Source organism: Mirounga leonina, unplaced genomic scaffold (assembly GCF_011800145.1).
Source record: "Mirounga leonina isolate KUSES-001 unplaced genomic scaffold, KU_Mleo_1.0 Mir_125, whole genome shotgun sequence".
NCBI classification, from domain to species: Eukaryota; Metazoa; Chordata; class Mammalia; order Carnivora; family Phocidae; genus Mirounga; species Mirounga leonina.
The window spans coordinates 43714701-43737938 of NW_023270305.1; the positions used below are offsets into that span (position 1 = coordinate 43714701).

Consider the following 23238-nt stretch of genomic DNA (forward strand, 5'->3'; position numbering starts at 1 on the left):
CATTGTATAGATATTCTCTGACTTAAATTATTTTACCATTTCCCTATTTTGGGACCTTGAGTGTTTTCAAAGTTTCACCATCATAAGCAACATTGCAACAAATATCCAAGTAACTAACCCTATGTACATATCCATTATTATTTCCTTAGAGTAAATTCTTAGAGGTAGAATTGCTGGGTCAAAACGTATCTAAAAATTCAAGAATTTTAACAACAATGGCCAAAATGCCCTCCAAAAACCTACTTAACTGTTAATGGGAAACTAAATATACTTAAGGGAAATGACAGGATGCTTTACTGATTCAGTGTGTGAGTCTTCAGGTACCCCAATGAATCCCCAAATCTCAAACTGCGAAATGTTGCACACGTAACATGTCAAAAAGTCAAAAAAGAGGCCTATTGAACCTTGACATTAAAACCATAGCTCTTGGGCGCCTGGGTGGCTCAGTTGGTTAAGCGACTGCCTTTGGCTCAGGTCATGATCCTGGAGTCCCGGGATCCAGTCCCATATCGGGCTCCCTGCTCGGCGGGGAGTCTGCTTCTCCCTCTGACCCTCCCCACTCTCATGCTCTCTCTATCTCATTCTCTCTCTCAAATAAATGAATAAAATCTTAAAAAAAAAAAAAAAAACCATAGCTCTTACATGAATGCTGCAAGAAATGTAGGCTTCAGAGAAAGGGGAAAAAGAACTCTTAGCAATGACATATCACTGAAAAATGGCAGACTCGAGTTCTCAAAGCCTTCCAATTTAATGTCATTCTAAAAGTCACAGTATTTCCTGTTAGTTATAATATTCAAAATTATTAAAGCATTTTTTGTCATCACATCCATATCTTAAAGGAGAAAATGCCATAAAAGTTTCTGCTGGTGCTGACATTTCAATGGAGAAAAATAAAATTTTTAACACAACCAATAAGCCCCACACTCCCTGAAGTTGCATACTCAACACCATAATTTAACACCGTTCAAAATTTGGAACCTGAATATGTAGTTGTGGGTCAAAGCAGGCCTAAGTAAACTGGGATAAAATAATCTTTCAAAATTGATGACTCAAAACACTGTGCATGGGTTTTTCTTTTATTTTTCTGTATTTTGTAGAATTTCCTTAATAAAAGAAAGTGCATAAACATAAATTAAGAAAGCTCAAACTTATTATTTAGGAATCAAAGTGTGGGTGTTGCATTCAAACGATTACCCTGACATTAAAAACTATTTTTGGATGAGATACAGCATATTATAAAATTGTAGAAATCATGAGAAACATAATGTAACTTTCTTAAAAAAGAGCAATCCCAACAAATTCTTTAAACCATACTCTTCTCATAGAACAAAAAACTAAGTTTTCCTCACCACCACAAAACGTCCCCAGAGGCAAAAGGTAAAGAATCACTGCACGTGATAGCTCACTCATCTCCCCTCTCTAAAGTACACTTAAAGTTCAAAAAATATATATATTTGATTGCAATTAAAAAGGCACCTTTGTTTCAAAAAAAACTTGAGGTTCAAATAAGAAGTTACTAAGAATCATGGTTACTAGGGACAGCAAAACACTACCCAAGTCCTTTAAGCATATGCAAAAAAAAAAAAAAAAAGGATATACAGAAAAGATGAATTAAGGGTGCCTTTTGATTTTACAAGACAATTCACAGCAACATTCACAACTGTAAAAGGACGTATTTCAAGTACTTACACTTTTCCTAATTACTAAATAAAAGAGAGCAACATTTTTATTTTCCAACGCCCTAATAAGAACAATAATTACAGTATTCTCCGATCTCCAATATGCTCTCATTTTAAAAAAATCCATAATCTTCTGATCCTTGGTAGGCAGCAAACTAAATTCCAGCACCTTTTTCTCAAGCCAGGAATTCCTTTCCCTAATCCTTAAGGAATAAGAAATAGACACTCCTTTTCAACTCAAACCAATAAACGGGGTCTTGGGAAAGAGCAGAGCAAGCTGAAACAATGTCACCAGAGCTTAGATCTAGAAAGGAGCGCCAAGAATGCATGACAGAACACTGGACGTTGCGTTCTGCAAAATGTCTATCATTCTCCTCTCTCGGCTCGCACAAAGGCCACAAAGATTGGGAGAGGGCAGTACAGTACCGATACGGGGTTGTCAGAGCAATTCACTTAACAACTCTAAGCGTCGTTTGAGTCTGCTCCAGCGAGAGGACCGGACGTAGACTCGGGCCACCGGGGGAAAAGAGCTGATGCTGCTACGGAGAGCAGCCCGGCCCCCCGCCCCCTCCCCCCGGCTGGGATGTGACCAGTATCCTAACAGGTATGCAGCTCGCCTTTCTGGGGACTCTTGGAATGTACAAATCGCTGCAATAAACAGCCGGGCCGGGCTAGTGTCCGCAGGCAGCGCTGGGAGCCGGGGCGTGACAAATTCCCCGCGGCTGTCAAGTGGACTGGGGGCGGGGCCGCACGCGCTATTTACACCATTCCAAAGTCTGGAACCTGGGTATGTAGTTGTGGGTGAAAGCAAACCTAAGCAAACTGGAAAAGCAAAATCCCTCAAAACTGATGACTCAAAAAAAATTTTTTTTGATGACTCAAAACACTATCCATGGTTTTTCTTTTCTGTACTTTGAGAAATTCCTTTCATTAAGAAATCTATTACTCTAAAATAAGAAAGCTCAAACTTATTATTTAAGGAACAAAAGTGTCAATGTTGCATTCAAAGAACTACTTCCCTGAGATCAAAAACTACTTTTGGATGAGATACAGCGTATTATGCAATGCTACAAAGTGATTTTTTTAAAGGGCAATCTTTAAAAAGAGCTCCAGCTCGTGGGATCTGTTTCTCTGATTTTGAAGACGCCTCATCACCACTGCGCCGTGTCCCTGCAGTGTAAAGGATCGTTTACTTAATCGTGCTCTCCCAAGACCCGCCCGCACAGCGCCGCGTCCACAGAGCCTGTCCAGACCCGGGAAAGAGCTGCTGGGACCGCGAAGCCGAGCGACAAGTGCCCGTGAGGCGTCCCACGGCTGTTCGCTGACCGTCTGGAGTCTCCGCACACACAACTTGCGCAGCGCTTAAGACCGGCCTACTCGGGGAGTGACAGTAAAGGGGGGGAGGAGGGGAAGCGGAATTTGGACCCGAACCCCGTGACACGAGGATGCCTTGGCACGGACCCTGTCGGCCCGCCGGCCCTCGCCAGCCCAACCACTGCCAATAGCCCCAGAGGACGCAGCAGGGCAGGGAGCCCAGGGGGCAAAGGAAGCGCTCACCGCTTCAGATGGTCCGAAGCCCGCCGAGCTGCGGTGGTCGCGGAGACCAAACTAGGCGCCGTAGCCGCTGCTGCAGCCCGGGTTGTAGCCCCGGCAGGAACCGGATCCCGGGGCATCGCCGGCGGCTCCCACAGCACTCGCGCGGCTCCCAGAGCTAGGCGCACGCCGCCTCTTCCGCCACCCGGCACAGGGCTCCCCGGAGCGGCCCGCCCACCCCCGAGGAGGGCCAATGGGCGTGGAGCGCGGGAAGCCGGGGGCGGGGCGCGAGAGGCCTGGCAGCCCAGCGACGCTGTCAGGCTGAGAGGTCCTAGCCCACCCGCCGGGAGCAGTCCAGGTTTCTGAGTCCCCCGCCTTGGACTCGTGTGGAGAGGGCAGGGGACGCACATTCCGCAGATAAAAGATCTATGAGAGTCTGAGATGTTCGGGACACACTTCTGATTTTGCAGGGTCTCTTTCTTTCTCTTTTTAGACTTCTTCGTCCGCTGTTTACGGAAAACCAGCCAGTGTTTGGAGACGCACTGGAATGAGAAACAGTGCCTACTTTCAGGGATCTCCCAATCAGTCGGGTGGAGGAGCAGATAAGGAAACAGGTAACTAGGAGAGCCCTCATGAGATGCATTCCAAAATCAAAAGTCATGTTTTGCAATGGGGGGATGTGGGGAGGAGATAGGGGGGATTCTGCTAGGAGAGAACTAAAAGGCTTGTTACTCTGCAATACTTGTAGCCATGATTCACAGTGCGGAACAGTGCGTACATCTTTCTCGTTTTCTTTTTTTCTTAATGACATCCAGATAATATGCACGACAGTTAAATATTTCAACAGCATCAAAAATACATGATATACAATGAAAAGAAAATTCCATTATCCACTGCTCCCTCCCCCAATTTTCTTTCCTGTTAGAATATCACTGCTAACTAATTTGTTGTATGTCCTTTCAAAGTCACTGTGCAGTAAATATATATGTAATATATATGCTGTGTATGTTATATATATACATACTCTTCGCCCAATCTCCTCTCTCCTCCCTTCCCCCCCCCCCCCGGCCCGGTACTCTACACAGTTTTGCCACCTTGGTTTTCTTCACTTAACACTATATTTTGGACAACTTTTATTATTTGTGCTGATTACATAGTATTTCATCAAATTATTGTTTCAAGTTTTTCCTATTCTTTTGCTTTTACAAACAGTGCTATGGTCAGTAGTTATATTCTTATTTATAGCCATTTGGCATGTGAACAAATGTCTGTCTAGGCTAAATAACTAGGTGTTGAAGGCTAGATCCTAAGGTATGGACTTTAAAAATTCTGATAAATGTTGCCACACTGCTCTCCATACAGTTTGTGTCAGTTTATGCTCCCACAGCAATTTATCGGGGTTTCTGTTTCCTCACATCTCTCTATACAGTATGTTATCAAACTTAATTTTTAAAAATTGCCATTCTGTGAACTGTCTGCTCATATCCTTTGCCCATTTTTCTGTTCAACTGTTGGTCTTTTTTTTCCTTTATTGTTGGGGATATATGTATATAAAATATATATATAATATATATGTAAATAAACTTATTTATTTATCTATCCCTCTCTACATATAAATAAAATTAGTCCATTGTGAATAAATTGTTTATCTTCCCCCCCTTGTCTTTGGTTTTGTTTATTGTATTTTTTGCAATGAATTGTTTATTTTCATATAGTCACATAAATTGATTTTTATTTATGTTTCTAGGTTTTTTTTAATCTTAGAAAGGCTGTAACTACCCCCAAATTAAGAAAGATTCTTCCACGTTTCCTTCTAGTATGTTTGATATCTATACAATTAATCCATAATGTAGATAATCTACAATAAAAATAATATATATTATAATAAAGAAATAAATCAGAGCAAAGGATATGATCTGATAATTCTCCAAAGAGGATATCCAAATGCCGAATAAACACATGCAAAGATGTTTCTAGCATCAGTAGCCATCAACAAAACGAAAATCAATACCACAATGAGATACCACCTCACACCCACCAGAATGGCTATAATCAAAAAGACAGATAATAACAAATGTTGGTGTCTTAGTCTATTTGAGTTACTATAACAAAAATATCATAGCCTGGATGGCTTAAACAACAAACATTTCTTTCTTACAGTACTGAAGGCTGGGAAGTCCAAATTCAAGGCACTGGGCAGATTCTGTGTCTGGTGAAGACCTGCTTCCTGGTTCAAAACTGTTTTCTCACCACATGGCAGACGGGGTGAGGAGACTCTCTGGGGTCTCTTTTAAAGGGCACTAATACCATGCATGAAGGCTCCACCTTTATGACCTGAATATCTCCCAAAAGTCCCACCTCCAAATACCATCACATTGGGGATTAGGTTTCAACATATGAATTTTTGGAAGATGTAGACCTTTCGGTCTGTAGCAGCTGGCAGGTGTTACGAACTGACTTATGTCCCCCCAAATTCATACATTGAGGCCGTAACCCCAATGTGACTGTATTTGGAGATAAGATCTTTAGAGAGGTAATTAAGATGAAATGAGGTCATAAGGTTGGGACCCTAATCTAATGTGACTGGTAGGCTTAAAAAAAAAAGGAAGAGACACTAGAGACATGCATGGCTACATACAGAAAAGGCTATGTGAGCACACAACAATAATGTGACTATCTGTAAGCCAAGGAGAGAAACCTCAGGAAAAACCAAACTTGTTGACATCTTGATCCAGAACTTGCAGCCTCCAGAACTATGAGAAAATAAATTTCTGTTGTTTAAGACGCCCAGCCTGTGGTATTTTGTTTTGGCAGCCCTAGAAAACTAATGCAGCAAAAATGTGAAGAAATCAGAGCCCTCATACACTACTGGTGGGAATGTAAAATGATGCAGTCACTTGGAAAACACTCTGGGTAGTTCCTCAGTGAAACATAGAGTTACCAACCATATGACCCAGCAATTGCCCTCCTACATATATACCCCAAAACATATCCACACAAAAACTTGTACATGAATGTTTGTAGCAAAATTATTCATAATAGGCAAAAAGTGGAGACAACCCACATGCCCATCAACTGATGAATGGATAAAGAAATGTGATATAACTATATAATGGGATGTTATTTGGCAATAAAAAGGAGTGAATGACTGATACATGCTATAAGATGGGTGAACCTTGAAATTGTTATGCTAAGTGAAAGAAGCCAGTCATTAAGGACCATGTATTATGTGATTCCATTTATATGAAATGTCCAGAACAGGCAAATCTATAGAAACAGAAAGATTCATGTTTGTCTAGGTGTGGGGTGGGATGGAGGGATTATGGGGTAAAGGCTAGAGGTATAGGGTTTCTTTTTAGGGTAATGAAATGTTCTAAAATTTATTGTGGAGATGATTGCATAGCTCTCTGAATATACTAAAATTCATTGAATTGTACACTTTCAATGGATCAATAGTATGGTATGTGAATTATATCTCAATAAATGTGTTAAAACAAAATCAGTACCCAGACTTAACTGGACAAGAGGTCAAAGTATATGATCAAATATCCCATACATGGAAAAACTCAGAGAAGTAAATTTTGGGGAAATGAATAGCTTTGCTGCGAGGTTAATTGAAAATCACAAAGGAGAATGTTGGCAGAGCTAAACAAAATGGATAAACTCATAAGTTGATAAAATTACTTATTAGGACAACTGTTGATGAACATACTGAGGCAAACACAAAATCTATGAGATTTTTCATGTTTGTCCCATAATCTACATTTGGGAATATATTCCCTCAAAACAATCCAAGCGAGAAAACCAATTTCCACTAAATGTTTATAGCACCACTCTTTATAATGAAAAATGAAACTGGAAATACCTCAAGTACCTGATAATTTGGAGGGTGTTTATTAAAGTGGGAAGCCTGGGCTGCATTCGTAAATGGGAAAGTACATCCAAAATAATGAGGAAAGTAGAATTCAAATGAGTTTGGGAATGCTGATAAGTGTACATAAATAAACATACACTGTTGAGTATAATAAGGAGGAAATGTAGTATTAATTGGCACCAGGATTCCTCTTAGAAAGAAACTGTCTTGGGGCGACTAGGTGGCTCAGTTGTTAAGCGTCTGCCTTTGGCTCCGGTCAGGATCCCGGAGTTCTGGGATGGAGCCCCGCATTGGGCTCCCTGCTCAGCGGGAAGCCTTGCTTCTCCTTCTCCCTCTGCCATTCCCCCTGCTCATGCTCTCTCTGTCTCTCTCAAATAAATTAATAAAATCTTTAAAAATAATAATAATAAATAAATAACAAAATTCTCATTTGTTCTAAAAGTATTGATCCCCATCCACAGACTAAAACAGAATGGATGGATCCTGGCTAAGGCCCTGTCATGGCAAAATCCAGTGGAAGTGATGTTCAGGTACACCCTGGCTAATGGCTGGGGAATGGAAATAAATGTGTAAGATGGAAAAATTTATACCCATTCTCTCTTAGCAGTAAGGCCTGAAAGGACGTAGTTAGGCTGTCCCATTATGGAAACATTGTTCTATGTGTTCTGCATTAAAGTGTTATTAGAGCAAAAATATGATCAAATATTCAAGAAGGCTGGTCTGTGGAAAAAGTTCAAAAGAACCAATGTGTAAATGACTCTCAGTGAGCGCGTTGAAGTTCTTAATTGCCCAACTCCAGAATTCATGACTTCCACTGACATAGCCAGAGGAAGGTTACTAACCAGGCCTAATTTACAGATGACAGGTCTGTGACAGAAGGCCTAGAAGTGATTTTCCCAAGGTTATAGAGCAAGCCAGAGGGTGAGCCGAAAATAGAACCGTACCTCACACTCCCATGCAGGCTATATGATAACTTGTGTACTGTCAGCAAAAAGTTGAGGAATGACTGTCCTGGAGAGGTTAGCATAGTTTTATGGCTAAAAGAGCCTTGCTCAACAATTGCAAATGCTACTTGACAACAGGAAATGACCTATTTAATCCTATAAATAGTAACAATGTAGACAATTAAGCAAAAGTTTCAGGAAAAAAAATTACTTTTTGACAATAGCAAAATTTTAAAAATGCACAGCTCCATGATCATGAAGCCACTACTTAGGTAATGCATACACTTTAGTGAGAGTCGGTCTCTTCCTCTAAAGACTAGACTTTTGGACGATAACTCTCAACACTGTAGTACCAGCAAGTTTATGGGATCTGGCAGAACTGCCTAAACATTTTCAGAAGTGTAGGATTTTTTCTGGATTTCTGGAAGGGTAGGACTTTAGGCCTCAGTGATAATGTTCTGTAAGTTTCTTTACTGAATTAACAGAACTGGAAAGTACAATGGGATAGTCAGGTAGTTAGAGCCCCAGGGCTTAGCCACTCAATTTATGTTTCTTGGGTACCCAGGCTGTGGAGGGATTGCTTAGCCAGCTACTATGCTATACTTGAGCTACTGTTACCATATTTTTAGGAAAGACACCAAAAGCTAGTATCACTGTTAGGTGACCCTTCTCTAGAGTAGATTTTTACATTGCACTGACCTAGTCAACAAAAAGCTTTACAAATTTATGTTTTCAGGATTGTTGCTAATCCCATTCCCACTTTTCAGAAAGATTCTTCTTGATGATTGCTGTGCCGGGTTAATACGTTTGGGCCAGCTCTAAGAGAATATCACACTCACAGACTATGGACTTCTTGACTGCAAGTTTCCATCCCTTCACATAAGAGGCTGCACTATTACTGTTTAGCTCAGTGCTTCGGTGGTTCCTTCTACAAGACCCTGACCAAAAAGATAAAATCTAAATGTACAGTAGAAGAAACAAAGTGATACGTCCAGCAACTATTTCTCAGAGAACTCTCACTTAACTGGCAAGAGTGGTGGAAGCCAGTCCCCTTTCCATGGCATAACATCATCTCTGAAACCATCTTACAGATCAAAGTGTCCGCTGATAAAATCAGGATTATTAGAAGTGTTACCTTTTGCAGGCAATATTTTATTAATATATTAATAAGCCAATTATTGTGAGGTGCAGGAAAAATCCAAACATCCAAATTTGCATGAAATTTTTTGGCTCTTTCAGTCTCTTTTAGCATAAATATTTTGGCTGCTACCAGTTTTTGTTTTTTTTTCCTTTTAAGCAGCACAGTGATATAGGTTAGGACTTTCTGGGTTAAATACACATAAATACATAGATTAAATACATTTGGGATGGAAAGTCAATCTAGTGTTATTCAGAATATTTTTTGAGCATTTATGCCCATTCTGTCTAAATTCTGGCTATACACAGGATTTGTCTCTGCTCACCAAAACAGGTAGCCTATGTTTCACACAAAAGGAAGAGAAATCTGAAAAGCTCCAAAGAGTCAACAGTGTATCCTAGTCACCCCTTTGCTTACTTCTACTCCTCCCTTCTCAGTTGGACCCATGCTCTGTTGTCTAGTTCTGTTTTATTATGAACCTTCTGTATGCACAGTTCCAACATATGGACTATTTTATTTTTATTTTTTTTATTTTTAAAGATTTTGTTTATTTATTTGACACACAGAGAGATAGAGAACACAAGCAGGGGGGAGCGGCAGGCAGAGGGAGAAGCAGGCTCCCCGCTGAGCAGGGAGCCTGATGCGGGACTCGATCCCAGGACCCTGGAATCATGACCTGAGCCGAAGGCAGACGCTTAACCGACTGAGCCACCCAGGCGTCCCTCAACATATGGACTATTTTAATTGATTTCACATATTCATCCATTTATTCACCAAGATTTTTGTCACTCCAGGGGACATAAGCATCCTCTACGCTTTTTTTTAAAGATTTTATTTATTTGTCAGAGAAAGAGCACGAGCAAGGGGAGCAGCAGGCAGAGGGAGAAGCAGACTCCCCGTTGAGCAAGGAGCCCAATGCAGGACTCGACCCCAGGAACCCAGGATGATGACTTGAGCTGAATGCAGATGCTTAACTGACTGAGCCACCCAAGCATCCCAAGCATCCTCTACCCTTAATAAGGCTGCAGTTGTATGAGAGAGATAGCCACCATGACAAACACAACATAAGAATATATGAAATAAGGGGCACCTGGGTGGCTCAGTCGTTAAGCGTCCTGGGATCAAGCCCCACATTGGGCTCCCTACTCTGCAGGAAGCCTACTTCTCACTCTCCCACTCCCCCTGCTTGTGTTCCCTCTCTCGCTGTCTCTCTCTCTCTGTCAAATAAAATCTTTAAAAAAAAAAAAAGAATATATGAAATAAGTGCTAGAAGTAAGCTTTGGGGTCAGAAAGACTTAAGTTCAAATCCAGCTCTGCTATTCACTAACCAAGTGACCTTGATTGAATTATTGAACCTCACTGAGTTTCAGTGTCACCCTCCAGGAAAATGAGTTTGGCAGTTCTCTTTCAAGATGGCCCTCAGGGATCCTGATATTCATGTGTCTGTATAATCCCCCTGCCTCAAATGTGGGCTTGACCTAGTGACTTGCTTCCAAAAAGAGAACACTACAAAAGTGATAAGATGTGACTTCCATGATGAGGATTCAAAAGACTGACTTCTGTCCTCCTGGCTTTTCTCTCTTGCCTTCTTAGCTTATGTACTTTAATGAAGCAAGCTGCCATGTTGGAGACCCCACATGGCAAAGAATGGAGAGAGGCCTCCAGCCAACAGCCAGCAAGGAACTGAATCCTGCCAGCATGCATGTAAGTGAGCCTGGAAGCAAATCCTTTCCCAGAAGGAAATCCTTTCCCGATAGGGGATTGCCATGACCATAGCCCAGTGTGATCCTTGGTTATAGCCTATGTAGCCGGGGACCCGGCTAAGCGAGCCTGAGCTCTTGACCTTACAGAAATGAAGAGATAATAAATGTTGAAAGCCACTAAATTTTGGGGGTACTGTGTTACAAAGCTATAGATAGCTAGTACAATGGGATAACACGTTCCTTGAAGAATTACCATGAGGATCAGAATGTATATGAGGATTAGAAGAATGACAATAATGATAATGACCAGGACAACAGGGGATCCCAGGGGATCTAAGCTTAAATTAAGATTCAGAACCTGGTGAAATGCTGCTATTGTGAAGTTATTTTTAGTGCTTGAACCCCCTGAGGAGTACAAGAGAGAAGAAAATATGAAGAACAGGGTATCATATTTTCTCAATCAGGCCCAGACTATGTCTGACTCTGTTAGAAAGGGGCTTGTGAGCAGAGCTAAAGTAGCAGGTTTGTGAGAGCCAGTGAACAAGAAACGGTGCGCGGGGGCCCAGGTGACAAAGTTTCACCAAGAATTGGGGAGAGGGTCATTCTCCCACTTCTGCTCAGATTGGAGTATGGCTAAGGCTATAACCTGAAGTCAAGGGATAATGCAGTTGTTCAACTCAAGATTCCTGCCTTGGGAGCATGGAGCGTAGGCCCAGGGAGGAAGGGTTTTCATGAGGGACACTGGCCCCAGTGGAGGTGACAAGGCCCTCCTTCTTCTACTGAGATTGGCCCATAGCTATTTCTATGTCTGTGGTTGGTGAACAGTAATACAGACTATGGGAAAGGAACATAAGCACACTTGGTGCTGGGCAGCCTCTGAGGAGGGAAGTTGACCATATGCCAGTGCAATTGGGTTATAGGTGTCTTAAAGGACATGCAGAGTTCCGACAGGCAAAGAAAGATAAACAGACATTCCAAACTAAGGGAACAGCACATGTAAAGATTCAGAGCTGTGAACAGAAATCATTTCCTTACAGAAAAGTAAGTAGTCCTGGGTGATCAGAGAAAGGAGTACAAACTAGTTAACATCTCCCATTCTGATTCTGATTTAGTTTCTAGACCAGTGATTTCAGACTTTGGGTGTTGGTTTCCCTTTACATTCTTAAAAATTAATGGTGACCTCAAAGAGCTTTTATGTGGATAATATTTTTTGAATATTTACTGTATTAGAAATTAAAACAGATAACTTTTTCAAATATTTAGTTTGAAAACATCTAAAATAATGATAATAAACCTATTAATATAAATAACATATTTTTTGGAGAATTAACTATATTTCCTAAAACACAACAGAAATAAGTGAGAAGAATGGCATTCTTTTACATTTTTGAAGATCTTTTTCACGTCTGGTTTGATAGAAGGCAGCTGAATTTTCGTATCTATTTCTGCATCGATCTCTTGCAATCTCACACATCACATCACCTCTGGAAAAGGGTACTCGATGTTTGTGAGAGAAGCACAAAGTAGGTTTTCATTCATGAAAACACTTTGATCTCCCAGGCCCCCCAGAAGATTTCGGGGGACCCACAGAAGTCCCTGGGCCACACGTTGAAAATCATTGCCCTAGAGCAAGAGCAGTAGATGTTCCTGAGAGAAAAAGCCAGAATTTACAAATGTAGTCATTGGTGATGAGAATACAATTAATATCGATAGCTCACATTTCTTGAGCCCTTACTGTGTGCTCTTCTTAAGCACTCACCAGAACCAAAGAAGCGGTTATAATTATATTGTCCAGATGAGGACAAAGAAGTGAGGTCATTTGCCCAAGTTTCCATAGGTTGTGAGCAGTGGTGAAGCTGGGCTATGGACGCAGGCAGGCTGGCTCCAGAGCCTGTGCTCACCACTGTACTGTCCTGCCTCTCTCGGGGACAAAGACCTGCAGTAAAAATCACAAAGGATTGAGTCATCCCACTCAGCCACCCCTTCTCCCCTCCTTTCCCTGCCATTTTAGATTTCAATGCTCTTTTCTCTTTCCCTGCGTGTTTCGGGAACTCATATTCCTTTTCGCTCTGCAGTAAGTCCTTGTACGTTGCCCGTTGTTCATTTTTCCCCCCACTCCACAGAAGCTGCTCTCTCTAAAGGCACCAATGACCTTATAATGACCAGATTCAGTGGCTGCTTTTCAGGCCTCATCCTCCTTGCTCTTTGAGACATGGGATATTATTATTATTATTTTTCAAAGATTTTATTTATTTTTCAACAGAGAGAGAGAGAGACAGCGAGAGAGGGAACACAAGCAGTGGGAGAGGGAGAAGCAGGCTTCCCGCTGAGCAGGGAGCCCGATGTGGGACTCGATCCCAGGACCCTGGGATCAGGACCTGAGCCGAAGGCAGACGCTTAACGACTGAGCCACCCAGGCACTCAAGACATGGGATATTATTAGCCATTTTCTTTTTTATTAAGATTCTTGCCTCTATTGGTTATTCTGACACCAGGCACTTCTATTTCTGTCAACCGCTTCTCTACTAAGTTCTTTTCAGAAAATTCTTGATGAGATCCTTTTCCTTGGCCTGTCCCTTAAACGTCTTCCTTCTTCAGTGTTAGGTCCTAGGCTCCTCTTTCTTCTCATTCTATAACTTCTCCAACTGCCACATCATTTATCTCCATGGCTTTAATTACTAAATATATACTATTGACACCCAAAGACATTACTTACAGCCCAGCCCTCTGTCATATGTCCAAATGATGCCTGGACATTTCTCAGGCACCTTAAAACGTCCAAATCCATTAGGATGGATCATCTCTCCCTTCAAAGTGATCACTCCTCCCTCCTGTGGTCTCTGATCCAGGGAATTACACCACCATCCTGTGAGCCAGATGCTTGGGAGTCATTCCAAACTTCTCCTACCTCACCCCTACCTAGGATCTGCCCCGTGGTTCTTCTGGATCTACCTCTGGAACATTACTGAAATGTCCCTGACCCTAGCTCGGACCTTCCTCTTCTCCTACCTGGATCATTACACAAGCCTCATTGGTAGCGCACTTTCTTCTGGTTGTGGCTGCTGACAATTCATCCACAGCAGCAGGAGTTGCTCCTCTGCGCGACTGTAGGAACTGTCATTACATCAGATCCTATATTATTGGTACTCCCTGGCCTTGTGCAGCACTCAGGCTTTGTACACACTGATGTTGAAATATGCCTTCTAAGTCCTGTGCGTGACTAGGTCACTCCATAGCCTGAAACCACTCTCATGATTCCCTGTTGCCTTCAGGATAAAGCCCAAACCCCAACACACTGTTCCATTTATTATGGCTATGTAATAAACTACTCTAAACGTAGCAGGGTAAGACACTAACCACTTCGTTAGACTTGTGGATTCTGTGGGTCAGAGATTTGGAGAGGGCACAGGAGGAATGATTTGTCTCTGCTCCTTGATGTTTAGGGCCTTATCTGGGGGTGTCTCCATAGCTGGTGACTGGGACCATCTGAAGGCTCATTCCCTCCCACATCTGGAATCTGGGCTATGTGGAGATTAGGCCTGATGACTAGAGCACCTACATGTAGCCTCTCCTTCATGGTTTCCTCATAGCTTGGTGGCCTCCTGCCTTACATGACATTTCAGAGTTCCAAGTACAAGTGCTCTAGCAAATAAGGTGGAAGCTACATAACCTTTTTAGGGTTCACACAGGGTCATGTCTAAGTTCTGTTGGTTATAGGCAAATGTGTCCAGATTCAAGGTGAGGGGACATAGACTTTACCTCTCCATTGAAAGAGTATCAGGTCATACTGTAGATGAGCATATGAGATGGGAGGCATTGTGGTCATCTATGGAAAATACAATCTGTGACACAAACTATACCAAACCTTGACAACAAGCCCAGTCTCCCCACTTGCCATCTCTCCTTGACTGCTGTACTCTGGTCACACAAACTTCTGGCTGCTCCCTTCTGCACCTGTTGCTTCCTCTACCTGCAAACTCCTACACCTCCTTTAAGAGTTAGCTCAAGGGTCACTTACTAAAGGCAGACTTAGGCAGACATAAATTAAAAAGAAATAATCCTGTAAGGTTTCAAGCAAGAAAAAAACCCAGGTGGCTTTAGAGAGTTAAATCACATTTCGGGAATGGCAAAAGAATAGAGATAAGGAACCCTCAAACAAAATAGAATCCAGGAATAGACACAAGGATACACTAGAATTTCTTATTTGACATATGGGTGGGAGGGAAGAGATAGATGCCCAAACACTCATGAAAGAAAGCCTCATCTTGTAGGCATTGGAAAAGTAGACATTTGTCAGACATCCCTCTTATTTCCCCTTGAGTTATCTGCTGTGGGTATGCTCCTCCCAGCTTGCCCCATCTCTACCTGGGGCTCCTGGACACATCCCCCACAGATTCTGCCCCTTCGATATACACACCACCACCGCACAAGGCCGTCTAAGTGCATTCCACTCTACTGAAGAATTGGGGGAAATGACAGGAAATCACAGTGTAGGGAGGGGAACTTAGGAGCTGAGTGCAAAATAAGATTTTTTTTTTTTCCAGAAAACACCTATGATGTTTATTTAACATGTGAACAGTATTTATTTAACATGTATTTATTGAGTATCTTCTATGTATCAGGTGCAGTTCTAGGTACTGGGGATAGAATGATGTAGCAGATGGTGTTATGGTTCCACCCTGATACCTTGGGCCTTAGAGTGCACCCTATCCCACTTCTAATCATCAGGGTCTGCATCTTTTTGCCTGTTGACTTTCTTCAGCAGCCAGAACATGGCATGGCCATGGGCGAATGGGTTCCTCAGGCCAAGAGTACAGAAGAATTAACATACCCTAGAAACAGCCATTATTTGGTGACCAACAGGAGTTGGTGTGTGAATATCTCAGCAACCACACCCCCCAGGGTGTATTGTTGGAGGCCCAGTTTCCTCTGCAGGATGCAGCTGGAGTTACACAGAGTGAGGACCTGTGGATAATGCATCCTTTATTGATGGCCTTCTCATCCCTGCCTCACTTCTCCACACTCCTGCTGGTATTCCTTGGCAGCGTGGCTCATGGAAGCAATCACACTCAAACTACCTCAGGTCTACCTCTAGGGAAACCCAAACTAAGGTAAATAATTAAAAAATACTTTAAAAAGGCCAAGTCCTGACCTTGTGAAAATAAACAATAAATAAGTAAACAAATGAATATATGAGTTTAAGAAAGGAGCAATGCTATGAAGAAAAACAAAGCAAGGTAAAGGATAGAGAGAGTGATTAGTGGGTGCAAGAGGAAGGGATACGATTTAGATAGAATGATCAAGGAGGGGCGCCTGGGTGGCTCAGATGGTTAAGCGTCTGCCTTCGGCTCAGGTCATGATCCCAGGGTCCTGGGATCGAGTCCCGCATCGGGCTCCCTGCTAGGCGGGGAGCCTGCTTCTCCCTCTGCCTCTCTCTCTCTGTCTCTAATGAATAAATAAATAAAATCTTTAAAAAAAAAAAAAAAAAGAATGATCAAGGAAAGAGCTTCTGAGGAGGTAACATTTGGGAGAGGCTTAAATGAAGCCAGGGAGGGAGCATTGTAAATGTTTAGTAGAAGAACATTCTTGGCAAAGGGCAAAGAAACAAGAATGGTTCCAGTGTTTGAAATACAGCAAGAAGGCCAGTGGGGGGCCCTTTCCTCTTCTCCATCTACACTTATTCCTTTGGTGATGCCAACCAGTCTTGTGGGTTTGAACACTGTCTTTCAACTCTCATAGTCATATCTCAGCTGGACCTCTTTCCTGGAATCCACACTCATAAATCTAACTACTTGTCTCCATTTGGATGTCTAACAGACATCTCAAACTTAACATGTCCAAAGCCAAAATCCTAGTCTTCTCCCCAAACTTTCTCCTGCCACTGAGATGTCTTCCCCCATCTCAGTAAATGGGCAAATTCATCCCTCCAGTCTCCCATGTCATGACCATGGGGTCACCTTTGACTCTTCTCATTCACCTCTCTCATCTAAGCTAGCAGCAAATCCTGTCAGTTCTGCCTTGAAAATATATCCAGAATCCAGTTACTTCTCACCACCTTCACTGCTGCCATCTCGGTCCAGGCCCCCATCATCCCTGCCTTACTGGTCTCCCTCTTGGGCCCCTTGCTTCTCCTATAGTTTATTCCCACCCAGCAACAGAAGAAATCCTTTTTTTTCTTTTTTTAAAGATTTTATTTATGTATTTGACGGAGAGAGACACAGTGAGAGAGGGAACACAAGCAGGGGGAGCGGGAGAGGGAGAAGTAGGCTTCCCACCGAGCAGGGAGCCCGATGCGGGGCTTGATCCCAGGACCCTGGGATCATGACCTGAGCCGAAGGCAGACGCTTAACCGACTGAGCCACCCAGGCGCCCCCAGAAGAAATCCTTTTAAAATGAAGTCAGATCATCTAACTCAGAGTAAAAGCCAAAATTCTTACAATGAGGGGCGCCTGGGTGGCTCAGTCGGTTAAGCGACTGCCTTCGACTCAGGTCATGATTCTGGAGTCCCGGGGTCGAGTCCCGCATCGGGCTCCCTGCTCAGCGGGGAGTCTGCTTCTCCCTCTGACCCTCCTCCCTCTCGTGCTCTCTGTCTCTCATTCTCTCTCGCAAATAAATAAATAAAATCTTTAAAAAAAAAAAATTCTTACAATGACCTACCAGATGCTACACTTATGTACACTCCCACTTACCTCAGTGCTTACTCCCTGCCTTTTGCTTACTTCATTCCAGCCACGTGAGCCTTTCTTGCTTTTCCTTAGATATGCCAGGCTCATTTCCATTTCAGGACCTTTGCACTTGCTATTCTCTCTACTTAGAATGCTCTTCCCCCAGTTATCTTTCACCTCCTTCAGCTCAAGTGTCTCCTTCTAAGGGATATCCTCCCTGCCCAAGGCCACTGGCCAGAGGGACAAATGGGGCCTTGAAATCCAGCCTCAGTACATGACACACAGTATGCACTCAATCAGTATTTGTTGAATAAATGAAAGAATGGACAAAAGAAGGAACTATTAAATCGGACACACAGGACTCCTGATTCGGTATAAATCCTTAAAAAGGAAAGGCATTTTTTGACTTGTGTATCTAGAGCACTCTCACACTGGTGTCAGAGTCTCGCACTATTATGTAGAGTGCTGCTAGTTCCTCTCCCCTTTCTTGGCTCACAGGTTGTGCTCATTCTGGCTTGCTGAGAAAAAGAAACCCAGTGGCTCTTTATGGTCTTTCGTCAGCTGCACAAAGACTTGGCCAAGGCTGTGGAGATTACTATAATGTTCTTTGTGACTGGATTACATTCTTAGCCTAGAACCACCTCTTCCTTGGTTTGTATAAAGGAACAGGAAAGGGGGTTGTATTATCCTTCTCTCTTTTTTTTTTTTTAATTTTATTTGACAGAGAGAGAGAGACAGCAAGAGAGGGAACACAAGCAGAGGGAGTGGGAGAGGGAGAAGCAGGCTGGGGCTCCATCCCAGGACCCTGGGATCATGACCTGAGCTGGAGGCAGACACTTAACAACTGAGCCACCCAGGCGCCCCTGTATTATCCTTCTTAAGAAACAGATTCTTCTAACTGATGCTATTGGGACAACTGGGTAACCAGCTGGAAAAAAAAAAATTATAGTTGGATTTTCTACCTCAATTTCTAAATCAAATAGATAAATTTCAGATGTTTTTGCACTTAAATGTAAAAAATTGAAACTGGTCCTAAAAGAAAATACAGTGAATATATGGATGAGAGAGACATTTCTAAGCACAAAACAAAAGTCATAAATCATAAAGGAGAATAGGTAAGTTTGACCTATACAAGAATTTAAAAAGCTTCTATGTGGTCATTTAGGAGTCATTACAGATGAGGTAGATTATAAAGAAAAAGAAGAAATGTTTAGCACAAAATTCTGTGTAATGGTAATCTTTGGGGAGAAAGTTACTCAGGATTTTACCTCTATAGATTATCCTATGGAGTGAATAATACAAATTTCTAAAGATCTATTTGCAAAAGTGTTAATACCAGTATTATATATTATATACGTAAATGAAATATATATATTATATATATAAATGAAACAGAAGTTCATTAATAGGGATCTGGTTAAATAAATTATGACATACATACAAACAATGGAATTCTACACACACATTAAAAGTTATGTTAGTCTAGATATATTAACATGAAAAGATATCCACAATATTTTTTCACATGAAAAAGACTAGAGAACATCATATGTACAATGGTCCTGTCTGTGTGTATGGTTAAATAAAGAGAGAGGTATGTGGGAGGAACTATTAATAGCTGTTATCTCTGGATAATGTTATTTGTGGACATATTTGCCTTCCTCTTCATATTTTTTGAATCATTGGATGTTTATTAATACAACATCCATTTTATCCATAAAATAGTTTTTAGTTTTTAAAAACTGAAATATTAAAACAGTGTTTTCATGAATTAAAAATAATTAAACATGTCCTATTGGCCCAGGATTTTCATATAGCTCTAGAATTGTGGCATCCCCTTCCCTTCTCTCACTCTGTACCTCAAGCCCATGCTGATCCCCACCCCCACACATAGGTTTGGGCCCCTGCGTTGTATCTTCTTTCTTTTGGTAGAACTGCATAATCTTCTGTCTCATTACTAGAGCCATTCTAGAAACCCTGGTTGACTGGACTCTTGGCATACCACCTAACTTTTATCAGTAAGAATAATTATGTGAAAGAAACAGACTATCCTAAAACATAAAGCATAGCATAGAAGGGAATCTCACCCTCTTAGATGTTAAAATGTACAACAGTGGGACTATGATGAATGGCACAGAAGTATGTCAGAATTTAGTACATGATGAAAAGAGACACCACTGAAATAAGTGAGTGAGGATTACTTAATAAATGTTATTGCAGTAAGTGGTTTATAGTCCAAAGTAACCTTCAGATGTATAAAAGAGTGAAATATTAAAACGTAGTAAAATATATTAAAAGTAATGAAATAAAACAGAATTTATTATCAGATCCTGGAAGGAAAATCATTCTAAGCATTCATGCAGTAGGATAAATCCAGTCAGCAAATGAACTCTATGAAAATTTGAATTTTGTACTCAATCCAAAATGGTATCACTAAATTGCTATACTTGAAATATTAAGTAACAAATATGACTAACAAGGAGTTAATATATTCCTAACTCATATAATTGATGTGAAAACCTAATACCTCTGTAGATAAATCTTCAAAAACTATACACAGTGAAAAAGATGGAGGACAGGATTTTATGATATTAAGATAGGGAAGGCCTTCCCAAGGAGTATGTGAAACCCAGAATACCTGAAGGGAAACACTGATAGATTTGACTACATAGCATTTTTTTTTTAATTTTTTTTTTTTTTTTAAGATTTTATTTATTTGAGAGAGAGAGAATGAGAGACAGAGAGCATGAGAGGGAGGAGGGTCAGAGGGAGAAGCAGACTCCCCGCCGAGCAGGGAGCCCGATGCGGGACTCGATCCCGGGACTCCAGGATCATGACCTGAGCCGAAGGCAGTCGCTTAACCGACTGAGCCACCCAGGCGCCCCACTACATAGCATTTTTGAAATTTCAAATAGCACAATGAATAAACTTAAAAGACAAATGTGAAGAAAATATTTGCCACAAACATCAAAGGATTAATATTCATGACATATAAATGGCTCCTATATATCAGTAAGATATCATAGGGAGAAAATGGGCAAAGTTACGAAGACACTTCCTAGAAAAAAATTCAAATGGCTATATATATATATGTGTGTGTATATATATATATATATATATATATATATATATATGGGTTTGAACTTCAAAGATTCATTTATACATGGATTTTTCAATAAGTATAGTACAGTATTATAAATATATTTTCTCTTATGTTTTTAATAACATTTTATTTTCTCTAGCTTTATTGTAAAAATACAGTATATAATACATATAATATACAAAATATGTGTCAATTGACTGTTTATGTTACTGGTAAGGCTTCCAGTCAACAATAGGCTGTTAGTAAAGTTTGGGGGGAGTTAAAAGTTATATATGGATTTTTTTACTGCATGGGGTGTGGGTGCTCCTTACCCCCAGCATTATTCAAGGGTCAACTGTATATCTGAGTGTGTATATACATATAATTTCATAACCTCACTAGTAATTAAGGATATGCAAATTTAAATAAGATAGTACTGTTTGACTATCAAGTGGGAAATATTTTAAAAGATTAAAAATGTGCAACATTATTGTGTAAGAGTAAAGCCCAAACTGTGGTAGCTAGTCTCCAAAGAGGGCCTCCAACAACAACATTCTTCCTTTCGCTCTATGTGTATGCTGCTTCTCACATCAAGAGGTGAAGTTTATTTCTCCTCTTATTGAATCCAGCCTGGCCCTGTGACTGCTTTTACCAATAGATTGAAATGGATATGTTGTTCTGAGACTTCTGAATCCAGGCCTAAGAGAACTGGTTACTCGCTCCTTTTTTCTTGGAATACTTCTTAGAACCCAGTTGCTATGGTGGAAGAAGCCCAAGCCACATGGAGAAGTCATGTGAATTAGAACTAAGACACTTCAGTTGACAGCCCCAACTGAGCCTGCGTCCACTACCACCGATGTAAGTGAAACCTCCAACCACAAATGATTTTGATTACTAATGAACAGGACCCAATTAGCATTTTACAATAGGGGCACCTGGGTGGCTCAGATGGTTGGGCATCTGCCTTCAGCTCTGGTCATAGTCTCCAGGTCCTGGGATTGAGCCCCATGTCGGGCTCCCAGCTCATCGGGGAGTCTGCTTCTCTCTCTGCCTCTCCGCCTGCTTGTGCTCTCTCTCTCTCTCAAGGAGCAGGGGGAGGGGCAGAGGGAGAAGCAGGCTTCCCGTGGAGCAGGGAGCCCAACGAGGGGCTGGATCCCAGCACCCCGGGATCATGACCTGAGCTGAAGGCAGATGCTTAATGACTGAGCCACCCAGGCACCCCAATAAATAAAAATCTTTAAAAAAATATTTTACAATCTAATCAAACATATCAGAAATTTCTCTTTCCTAGGGAAGAGATGGAGGAGTTGGAAGGGCTGGGAAAATTATTAGTAACCCCCAGTCTACCAGTAGTTGGTGTGGGGCATTTATTTTGCTCATAGGCTTGGTCTCTGATAAGCCCCTGAGCGGAGCCCATCAGATTGCATCCCTGATGGGTGCAGTCTGTAATTGAGCTCTGAGGCAGGCACTGGACATTACAGCTCCCATCTAGGCTTGGAGCCTGCAATCTGTTTCATACTTGGCCGTTTGTTCTTTACTCTGAGGTGACCTGGCCATGTAGCATGCCTTGACCCACCTATAAAATTAACCACAACTTCCCACAAGTTATGACAAGGAATACAACCTGCTTAGAGCCCACTTACTTCATCTATGAGCAGGAGAGGAGAACTAGTAAGGAAACAAATTAAAGCAGTTACCTTACTTCCTACTAGTTAGAAGCCACCAGCGTCTGGAAAGGGAAGTCAAGATGCGGTCATCCACCAAAGGATAAATAATGGTCCCTCAGTAGGTTCCACTGCCCATATATGCACTTGAACTCTCCCTGTTTCTGGATTAGGTAAGAATAATTGAGGAACCTGTGGAAATCTGTTGTCTGCCCACTATCCCTTTTTCCACAGGGAACGTTCCCTTCCCTGTCCTTAGCAGTTCTGGTAGTATTATCAATCACAGTGCTGTACCTACATTATGGGGCAGGGGTGGGAAAGTGCCCTAGGGCTAGACAGTTGTGACGCTTCCTCCTACTGGCCACAGTAGTGAAAGGAAGGGTCATGTGACACAATTATAGACAATCAGTCACTACATGAGATGTGCTGGAACCATGGGTGGAGAGCAAGGCTCTGTCTTTTTCTGGAACTGAAAGTTGTCAGAATCATAAGGTCAAAAGCTGTGTGTGTTTTTTTTTTCCTACCACAGAAGAGAGCTAAGAGAGGGAATAAGAAATAGGGCCCAATGACATTGTTTGAACACCTAGATCAAGCCATGCTTGAAGCTAATACTAATCCTAGGGCTTTTCCGTTAATTGAACCAACAAATTCCCTTTCTGCTAAAGGGAATTTGGAGTTGGGTTTCTGTCAGCTGACTTAAAGAGTCTTGACTAGCAAAGGGCACTACCCTTGATCCTCCCCTGATGCATGTATCTTGAATTATGTGAGAGGGAGAACACTAATTATTCACCTTTATCCAGCCAGAATATATTCATTCTTCAGAGCCCTTGATCATCAGTTCTAGGAGGGGGTAAGGAGGACAGGAAAATTCTCTTCATTTTTCATATGTAGCATCTGAGAGATAGAAAGATGAAGGGCCTTCTAATAACTCAGTAGCTATTCAATTAAAAATGTAT

General features: G+C 41.7%; 1 protein-coding gene across 5 annotated transcripts in view; it reads right to left on the bottom strand.

Annotated features, from left to right (window-relative positions):
- Positions 1–3378, bottom strand: part of ZNF638 (zinc finger protein 638) — a 129453-nt gene extending 126075 nt beyond the window's left edge. For 3 of the 5 annotated variants that reach the window (XM_035001335.1, XM_035001334.1, XM_035001333.1), the window contains exon 1: positions 3237–3377. In XM_035001335.1, the coding sequence (XP_034857226.1) occupies positions 3237–3352 (116 nt within the window). In that variant the 5' untranslated portion in view covers positions 3353–3377. Of the gene's footprint in view, positions 1–3236 lie in introns of all 5 variants that reach the window. The other 2 variants (XM_035001336.1, XM_035001337.1) reach the window with 1 other exon arrangement.
- Between the last annotated feature and the right edge of the window lie 19860 nt (positions 3379–23238).